This window comes from Lottia gigantea, assembly GCF_000327385.1.
Source record: "Lottia gigantea unplaced genomic scaffold LOTGIsca_91, whole genome shotgun sequence".
NCBI lineage: Eukaryota > Metazoa > Mollusca > Gastropoda > Lottiidae > Lottia > Lottia gigantea.
In genome coordinates, this window is record NW_008710984.1 from 172,562 (window position 1) to 183,217 (window position 10,656).

The 10,656-nt window shown below is 34.4% G+C and overlaps 1 protein-coding gene across 1 annotated transcript; it reads left to right on the forward strand.

The window, feature by feature from the left end:
* Window positions 1-332: 332 nt before the first annotated feature.
* Window positions 333-9,571, forward strand: LOTGIDRAFT_236961 (hypothetical protein). The gene is made up of 10 exons (XM_009068574.1): window positions 333-442; window positions 1,953-2,178; window positions 2,614-2,735; window positions 3,074-3,967; window positions 4,604-4,650; window positions 4,795-4,902; window positions 5,194-5,433; window positions 7,975-8,571; window positions 8,775-8,935; window positions 9,151-9,571. The coding sequence occupies exons 2-9, from the start codon at window positions 1,982-1,984 to the stop codon at window positions 8,910-8,912; spliced, it is 2,343 nt and encodes a 780-aa protein (XP_009066822.1). The 5' UTR covers window positions 333-442; window positions 1,953-1,981; the 3' UTR covers window positions 8,913-8,935; window positions 9,151-9,571.
* The last annotated feature ends 1,085 nt before the right edge of the window (window positions 9,572-10,656 follow it).

A 10,656-nucleotide genomic window follows, 5' to 3' on the forward strand; every position in this document is an offset into this window, starting at 1 on the left:
TATTTATAAATTTATACCCTACGATTTCATTCAGATCTAGCAGTAGGTCTAGGCCTATGTCTAAAAAGCTTAAGATTAAGCAGGAATTAACATTGCTCTAATTGTTTTGTCACGACGGCGTCAATGTTGGAAGAACCTAGACGGGGTAACACCATAAACTGATCCGCCATTCCATCAAAAATAAGAACCTACGCCCCCTTTTCACTGATCTAAGTCTATATAAATATTTATATAGATCAGTGCCCCTTTTGCCTCAAGTAGATCTATTATTATGACGTCATCAAGAAAGCGAAATGACGTCATTGAATGCTTAACAACACCACGTCAAATCTTATCAATATGGCGACTTCCTGTTGTTTTGATCTTGATTTCAACGGATTTTATTAAAACAGAATTAAAGTTTTTTTTACATACCACAGTGAAGAAAAACACACAGATATTGGTAAGTCAAGAGTTTAATTACCTGATGATACAGTCATAGATCCAACATATCCAACATAGGCCTATTCAAACTAGCCTATCTATTTATGGCTTTATTTTAAAGATGGGTTTCCTTATTTTTAGTGTCAAATTAAGCAAACTATTTGATTTGTTGGTGTTTCTAATGAAGTTCACGTATTCTTAATCATATCATTATGTTATTATTGCATATAATTAAGAGTTTTAACCAGTAATCAGTCTCCATGTATTTGTATACGTACAGTCTGGATAAACCCCAAAAGACTTTTTAACCTTCCTGATCGGCCACTCATTGAAATTCTGCTGGTAATTCTCTTCTAATTGAGCTAATTATGAATTAATTATGGACATGTGAGACAAACTGTATTTTTCGAAGTCATTAGAACACCTCTACTTTCTATTCATATATATATAGGTATTTAGCATTTTCATTTTCATAATGAAAATAAGGGAACCCATCTTTAACTAAACCTACTACTACTACCAGTGGGCCTACTAATATGAGTACTAGCCTACTACTAGTTAAATATAAATTTCGAATCAAAACAGGCCTAGATCTAGATCTACTATGGGTTTGGCTTCTACCGTTCGGGTACATCATCTAGAACTTACAATGATGGTCATGTCCTTTTTTTGTAAGTAGATCTACGTTTTAATATTATTAAGGCTAATTGTAAACTTATTTATTACGTTCATAGGTTTAACTTTACAGGGGTATTTTCCCTTTAATAAGTACCGGTAGATTATCAGAGGCTAGAAGCGTTGTTAAGTTTCGGACTACACTATGCCTACAACACTCATCAAAAAAACAATAAATCTTGTTACCATATTTAAATTTTTACTACGATAAACTGGTGATGTAGCTTTGTTTTAAGAAGATGAATGATTTTATGGGTTTATTTTTGGCATACTCCTCTCCTAAATAGAAATAACCTTTTGATAAGAATCTAATTCTAAAGTTTGTAAAGTTATTTAAGTATGAAGTTATGGGCTTTTGGAGTTGGTTCCATCACGAACTTTCTATCAGTCATATTATTATTAATAAGCTTTTAAATTTCTGTTACCGGGTGCACTTTTTTTTAACTTAGAATTCATCCTAGAAGTATCACTAAGTGTTTGCCATAGTACAATCAATTCAGCCACACTTTCTTGTACCTAACCAGTATTAACCATGAGACGACTCCAAATAAAATAAACAAAAAATCATAGAGAAATTTCCGATCAGACCCGAAAAACTTGACATATTACCAGAATAATAACGACTATACTTTGATGATAGACTATTTAAATGTTGTTTTATATTCTATTTTCATAAAAGTTCGCTTAAAAATATGTCTGATCAAAAACGCTCCTTCATTTCCAAAAACAATTCCGGTACAATTTAAATTTAACGATCCAAATCTATCGATCTTAAAGTTCGAATTCTCTACTATGGTGTATGATTCAATGTAAACTATCACCAAAATTTTAAAAGTTAAAATTGTATATTACAGAATTGCCAAGGTTGTGACGATTATGTGGAATGAAGATCCATGAGTTGCCATGCTTACTGTCGATGTTACTCCTTGTTTTTGTGGGCCAGGTACATCATATGAAAGTGGTAGTATGTCCCAGAGAATGCTCTAGAGATGAAGAAACTTTAACATGTAATGGTATCACAAACGATGCTCTGCCTAATCTGTATAAATGTGTCAATGTATTCCCAGATATACAAGTAATGTAAGTTCACATGAATGCTTTGACTGGAAGCAAGCTTCTTAGTTTATTTTCTGTGTGTGTATTGAACAATGGTATCACAAACGATGCTCTGCCTAATCTGTATAAATGTGTCAATGTATTCCCAGATATACAAGTCATGTAAGTTCACATGAATGCTTTGACTGGAAGCAAGCTTCTTAGTTTATTTTCTGTGTGTGTATTGAACAACATGGATAATCTTTTACACAAGAATCTGGCTAAGATGACTACCATTTATTGCACAAAACAGTAAAAGGTGTAGGCCTACTTTCTGACGATCTACGCTCATAATATCGTTTAAAATTGTTTTAGACGCTGTTTAGGTTTAGTTCTATTTTGAGCAAGTTTTGTTCTTCTGGTGCAGGTTCTTCAATATTTGAAGAAACTACAAGTGATCAATACTATATTATTTTCCAGTGATATAAGAAGCTCTATCACTTGTGATTGCAGTTTACTATATTTAACAAATCATCATGTTAATCCTAATTTACTGGTCTTTGCTCCTGTCACCTGTCCACAGGATACAGTTGCTGCTTGTGGTAAGTGATTGTGTGTCAAGAAAAACCCCAGCTACTTGACCAACACGATTTACTGAGGCTTATTGTTTTCTTTCTGATAATCCGATGCTTATAATAAAACTCAGTTCAAATTACCATGAGCAATAAAAAAATAATGTCTTCAGTAAGCTTATTTCAATAAATAGCAGAAATGTGATAGATGTAAAACAGTAAAACCCATTTGTAATATTACAATAGCAGTGGCGACTCGATGCCTAAAAGGTTAAAGTTCGGACTAAGTGACGAATTGATTTTTGACATTTTACTGCTAAACAACCGGAATGAAATCGTATATTTAATTTGTTCACTATATGTTTTAGGTTTTGATCATTCCAAAAAGAAATCAGATATGGTGGAAATAGCAGGAAAGATGTTCGAAATTCAGGACGAGGATTTACCCAATAAAGTAGATAAACACGTAGAGGATCTTGTCAAGAAACTGGGTCAGGTTCTAAACTCAAAGAAACGACTTCAGTACATTCATGCAATTTTTTTGAGTACAAAGGAAGCGATTGGGAAATTAACACATTTGCAGGACAGTTTATCACAAGTGTCTACGAGTAGCAGTCCAGCCACCACAAGCACACCAACTTCAACCCAAGGAGTTCAGATCCCTCGATACCCATCTAACTCAAATCCATTCTTCAGTATATACAAAAAACCACATTTGTTGTCCAGCAAGACTGTAGGCTACGTCCAACAGCCTCACAACCATCAGGAAGCATATCCATTCCAAGTTCATGTATTCCATCATGGTCCAGCCAATGATGACAAAGTTCAATTAAAGCTGCCCTTTAACCAACCAACACAAACAACTACCCTACAAAATCCGACTCCCACAGCCCGGTCTTGGTCATACGATCGTTCTTATGTTCATCAGCCTCATCACCGAACTGATGTTGTTCCAATTCAAGTAAATATACCATATCATACGAGTAGTGATACAGAATCCATAGGGAACCCAGAGTCAACTACACATAGAACAACTTCGACCGTACAGTCAACAACAGGCACATCACATTCAGTATTAACTAGAAAAAGGCCACATATTGCTCCGCATCGACCTCCATTTGGAGCTCCTAGCGGACCTTTTATGCCGTACTACGGGAAGCGCCTTCTACCAGGGTATAGGCGGCCAAATGGGCATCATAAACGTATACTTGCATCAGAGGAAGCGAGCTGGTACAAGAATCCCTATTACTATAATCCAGAAGGTAAGGGTGTAATAATATCATTGCAATGGGCACAGAGTCAAATTCATTGGAATATTGAAATAAAAAATATTCATCATCTTTATGGTCAATATCATTTATAACATTTACTGATTCTGAACTTTCAGTGGGCGCTCGCTAGGGGTCAAGGGTTCAATCCCGGCATAGGGGGAGATAATACCTTCGGATTTTTCATCCCGGTTTCCCCCTGTCATTGATGCAGGTAAGAGGGGCTGACATGGAAAAAGCATTTAGTCGTTCGGATGGGGCAATAAACCGAGGCCCTGTGTGCTACAGGCTGTGCACGTTAAAGATCCCTCGACAGTTGGAAATCGAAAAAGAGCAGGCTAATGCCGCTGTCCTTGCAAAATTTATCTCATCGCACCCTGCATGGCGTTGCCCGTCTTCATTAGCCCACATGGTGCAGAAAAACGTAAAACTTCATTCATTTCATATCAATCCTGAACGTTCAGTGCCTTTTTCGACTATAATGTTTTTTCGACTGTAAAGGGGAACTGGATCCCAGGTTGAACGGGCTCTAGGGTATATTATCTGTATATTTCGATCGAGATAAAAACGTCAGGTTCAACAGTTTACTGCATAATCTTATATACGGTGATCATAATGTTTTTTCTTCAGGTCTTTGGAATTTAGCCAGAACGTCAACAGCAGCAACAACCACTGAGGTAAAGTTTGCTTTTTTTTTTTTGAAAGAATGCATACGGGAACTAAACTTGAGAATTAACTCGATTTGATCCTGGCCAATCTAATTATAATGCAAAATTATGAATGACCTGTTTGGGTGGTAGCCTATTCATTTTTAATTTCAGTCTTTAGCTGAAGAAATTCGTGAAAATGACACTAGGATGAAACTGATTATATTTGGTTCTATCATAGCCTTTATAGTTCTGGTTATAACGATTATACTTGTTATTATTGTAAGTAAAGTTTTTATTGTCAATGTTTGTGCTGTAAGTATTTTTAGTTTAATCGGGTTGATTATGGATTTGTCCGGATTGTAGATTAGAGGGTGTATCAGTTTATTGATAATTTTATATGAAAGGAAGCTCTTTGATCCTCACCCCCTCGTTGAACGATTTGCTTTTGGGTCTCATTTCTAAGTATTATCAAAAAGTTCCACTCTTGAAATAATATTCATTATTATTGTCTGTATGGTATTACATAATTATAACATTTTACATAATGTAATATTATGTATCTATTTTTAGAACGGTGGTAAAGGTACAGATAATAGTAAACATCAGCATGGCGATCTCGACTTGGAAAGTTTTAAGCAGACTATAACACTTTGGAAAAAATTGAAAGGAAAGATGCAAGTAGACTATCGCCGACGGGAAACAACCGGAAAGCATACTACTCCAAGTAGAAAGACATCTAGAGCTCTCAAAGAGACAGAGATTATCAAGCAATCTCTTCAAAACATGCCACAAACTAATCTATTACAAACGGTAAGAGATCACGGGATTCCCGTTTTACGCCCGTGCAAATGTTTAAGTGAAATTGATCACACCAGTGTAATTGGTTACATCTATAGGTAACAGTCACGTAGATCTAACTATATACAAGAAAACCAGAAAAGTGGTTCTGTATAATCGTACATTATTTAAAAAAATAACGGACAGCAATGATTTGTATCCTTACTGAATAAACTGATCTGGGTCTCGGGACATCTAGAAGCCACTTTTCCGATAATGTTTGTAATTTGTGGCTATACAGGGCCGTAATAAGGGTCATTTTTATTATGAGTTTTGTCTTTCATCGCAACGCTTTCCGTACACTTTAAACTGTAACCACCTGAACCGTAGACATCAACATATTTAGCTGGTAAACTGTTTGATAGGAATTTAGTGATTGACACGAATAGAATAAATAAGTCTTTATGGATAACAATCACTTTATTTCTAAGAAATAATGCCTAGGACATATATAGTAAAAATGCGTCTTGTCTTTTTATTGTTTTGATTTGTTTCTAAGGTATTAATATTTTGCCAATTTCTTTGTGTTGTCGGTATAGGTCTAGATGTTTTGCAACTGCTGAGGTATTACTGCTGGCTTTAGGTTTGTGTTCCGGTATTCTAAGGTTTTAGGGGCTTGGTCAGGTTATGTGACTTTTGGTTTATCTGCATTATTGTTCTGTTTATGATTTTTTCCACCATTCCTTGTGAATATCCCTTAGTATGGCTATAGAGGAGGTTTTGGAACTGGTCGGTTGGATGGAACTATAGTAAATATATTAGTCAATGTACGTTGACTTCCCATAGACTGCTGTTTTTATACGCCCACACGTAAGATGGGCGTATATTGTAATCACCACGTCGGTCCGTCCGTCCGTCCGTTCACATTTGGCTCGTGCTCACTCTACAGGCTACAGTTCTTTATGGATTCTTTTGATTTTTATTTTGTATGTCAATGTTGTTATGAAGATGATCCCTATTGATTTTCGTGATGATCGGATAATTTTTCACCGAAATATCGTGTCTGACTTGACGTTTTTCTCTATAAGCTATATTGTGCAACTCGTGCTCACTCTACAGGCTACAATTTTTTACAGATTCTTTTAATTTTTATTTTGTGTGTCAATGTCATTATGAAGATGATCCCTATTGATTTTCGTGATGATCGGATAATTTTTCACCGAAATATCGTGTCTGACTTGACGTTTTTCTCTATAAGCTATATTGTGCAACTCGTGCTCACTCTACAGGCTACAATTTTTTACAGATTCTTTTGATTTTTATTTTGTGTGTCAATGTCATTATGAAGATGATCCCTATTGATTTTCGTGATGATCGGATAATTTTTCACCGAAATATCGTGTCTGACTTGACGTTTTTCTCTATTAGCTATATTGTGCAACTCGTGCTCACTCTACAGGCTACAATTTTTTACAGATTCTTTTGATTTTTATTTTGTGTGTCAATGTCATTATGAAGATGATCCCTATTGATTTTCGTGATGATCGGATAATTTTTCACCGAAATATCGTGTCTGACTTGACGTTTTACTCTATTAGCTATATTGTGCAACTCGTGCTCACTCTACAGGCTACAATTCTTTACAGATTCTTTTGATTTTTATTTTGTATGTCTATGTCGTTATGAAGATGATCCCTATTGATTTTCATGATGATCTATCGATTTTCATGATGATCGGATAATTTTTCACCGAAATATCGTGTCTGACCTGACGTTTTACTCTATTAGCTATATTGTGCAACCCTGTAGTCACTAAAGACTGTTTAATCATTTATGACATCTGCCAGTGGGCGTATGTTAACTTGCCTGGCAAGCTATCTTTAATTTATATTGTTATTTGTGATTAATATATCTAGAAAGGGTTTTTTCTGTTTCTATGGTGAACTGAATTCTGCGATGGTGACTATTTGGGTGTTGCAGTAGAACCATTGGCTCATCAGTTTTTCCTGACCAACATTTTGGTTTGATGGATGAGCTCTCCAGGCCCATTTCCTCGAAGGATTCCATGATTTAATTCTTCTTTTCATTTATGTTTGCTGAATTACCATTTTTTTTTACTATTTTCATAAGTAGAATTAAATGATAATTCAGCAAACAAAAATAGCAAATAGTAAACAAAAATGATGATTTCAGCAAATTCGAATGACAAATAAGTCATATTAATTCATAATTCAGCAAATAAAAATGAAAAATAAATAGAATTAAATGATAATTCAGCAAATAAAAGGAGAATTAAATCATAATTCAGAAAATAAAAATATCAAATAGTAAACAAAAATGATAGTTCAACAAACAAAAATGAAAAAAATAAAAAAATAAAAAAAAGCATAGAAAATGGTAAACATAAATTTTAATTCAAAAATCAAAAACGAAGGATAAGTACAATTAAATAATAATTCAACAAACAAAAATGATAATTCAGCAAACAAAAATGAATAAGAATTGAATTAAATCATTTAAAAAGAAATTAAACCGTAAGTTTCATTATATTAAACTTATTGTTACGTTTTTCAGGCCGGTAATGATGCCGCAGCAGTATCTGGTTTAACTACAGCAATCACACAACAACCTGCTTTACAACATACTACACCCAAATCAGAAAGGCAGATAGATAAACTCCATAAAATGAAGCCCACGCGTCCAATAGGTCCAGATGGATTTCAAACCAGGCTGATCTATCGAGATCACAATCATCATACTCGCAATCTTGCTACTGTAGCTCTCGCCGTAATGGACAAATCCAAATCTAAAAATGCTCAGCAAATACAGCCCTCAAGTTCTTCCGATTCAAGCTCGAGTTCCACAAAAAACCCTGAAGTGACTGATTCACAATTACCTACTAGTAAAAAATCAGAACCTGGACAACAAGTGAATAATACTGATAAAGAAGAACAGAGGAATGTTGCTCCTGAATCCTCTGAGGAAGGCTTGTTTGCGAGCAATTTAATGAAAAAAGATGTTGAACCAACAAAACCCCCAGTCGACCAGCCATTGAAATCAAAAATTTTTGTTGATAAAACTTTTGGCACCCCTACTTCAACTGATGGCCAATCAGATAATTTCGGTGCCAGAAAAGCTGTCAAGACATTTCAACCAAAATCACAAGAATTGGTGAGTTTTTTAAGTTTCCAATCATAACCCAAGACCATTAAAGAATGAACCTTTCTCAAACATCTTTAACATGTATTCCACAAAAAAAAAAACAAGTCACCTTCTATTTTGAGGATCTTATTTCATATAACTCTAATTAGATATACTGAATAATCCAATTCGGGGTGGCTCCCCTTACAATCTGTTTCTTCTTCATAATTTAGGGTCGCGGAGGAAGACTAATGGGCGTGGGAGACAATAAGTATTTTGAAGTCACATGTACTTTCATGGACTTCCAAGAGCGTGAAAGATCAAGAGCAGTAAGAAAAAAGAAATTGGCACGTGCTCAATTCCTGGCTTAAAGTTTCACTGCTACTGTTTAAGGGTAAGAATGAGAAGTAATGTTTTTAATGTAAATCATTTCGTATATTTTGAATAAAAAACATAGTTAGATGAATGAATATTAAAGCTAGCAAGTGATAGTGAAACTTTAAGTGCAGGTTATGCAGCTTTTGGATGTTGATTTCTTAATGCTTCCTTAACCTAATGGTTTTGAATTCAGAGAAATATTTTGTCATATTGTGTATTTATCAATTACAGGAGATGAAGAAGAAACTTATTCATCAACGCCGTAAATCTACTGGGGGTGGATTCTCTGATGATGACAATTGAACATAACTTTTCAAATATGTCCAATGGATGAAAAGACTGTTTAAAACGTGCCTTTTAATGGCTAATCCAAAGTTAGAGATAGGCCTACATTTTGCATCCCAGTGATCATTATAAATAAGGAGGTTGGGTGATATGGTCTTTGTATAGATTTTTGATAAAAATTAATTGGACTGGTCAGTTTTTTCATTGATTATCCTTCAGATATGAATCTTATGTAATTGTATTTGGTTTAATAATAGTAAGATTTCAGATGTGGATACTGGCAATTTGATTTGATTTGAAATTTACATGTCTTAAGTCTTACTTATCAATTGTATATATTAGTTTCCATTAAATTGTTTCATACTAATTAATGTGTTATTTTTGTATTTCCTATCATTTCCTAAAAGCCTCTCTGACTCTAAGCTTCAATAAGTATATTTCTAATTCCTTTCTGACAACAAAGGCCTTATCACAAAACATTTCTCATGCTCTGCTTAGTTTTTACTAAAATTCATGATGCCCCTCACATCAAGAAGTTGTAAAATTTGAAGATTTATGTAATAATGACAGAAACATTGTGCCCTAATGGTTAGATTGATATTATTTTTTCTTTATTACTATCAGTTACGTAAAATCTCAGGTAAAATTATCAAAAAAGGAGTGTTACCCTATAGTTTGATTTTATGTGATGTGTTATGTGATTATGTTACTGTTTAAGGCCAGACAATTAATGTTGTTTTGTACTGGTGGATCAGTTGATTGAGGTTACAGTACATATCGCCTCACCATCTTGTTTTAATATCCAAAACCCCTTAAATTCCCTCGCATTATCTAAAATTCCTCAGATTTTCTGACATTTTCCAAAATCCTTCAGTTTCTCTGGTGTTATCCGAAATCCCTCTGATTCTCTGGCATTATCCAAAATCCCTCTGATTCCCTGGCATTATCCAAATTTCTTCAGAATATATGAACTTGCATCATCTTTTGATGCCTGACACCAAAATCATCTTATCAAGTTAAAGACAAAATAGAAAACCACGAGTGACATGCTTTGCAACATCAAATATATTTAATAATTTCAGAAAAAATAGATAATACAATATTTCCTTGTAACAATGAAAACAAATAATGTAACCTATTAAAATATTGGTTGCTCAATACAATAGGTTCATGTCAAAGCCTGTAACAAGCAAGGTAGAATTGCCATATTTCAAGGAGCAAGTTCGCCATTTTGGTGGTTGATTTGGGTCTTGAATATATTCAGAAGTACTTAACATGTAAAAGAACCTCAAGAAATGATGACTTTCAGTTTCAAACCTGGACAATTCTACACATGGATTTGAATGCTCGACTGTAAGCTGGTAACACTGATAAGCTTAACTAAAACATAAAGATCCAATTGGTGGGATGACGAACCTGTCCCTTTAAACATATCTTTTGATGGAACATTCA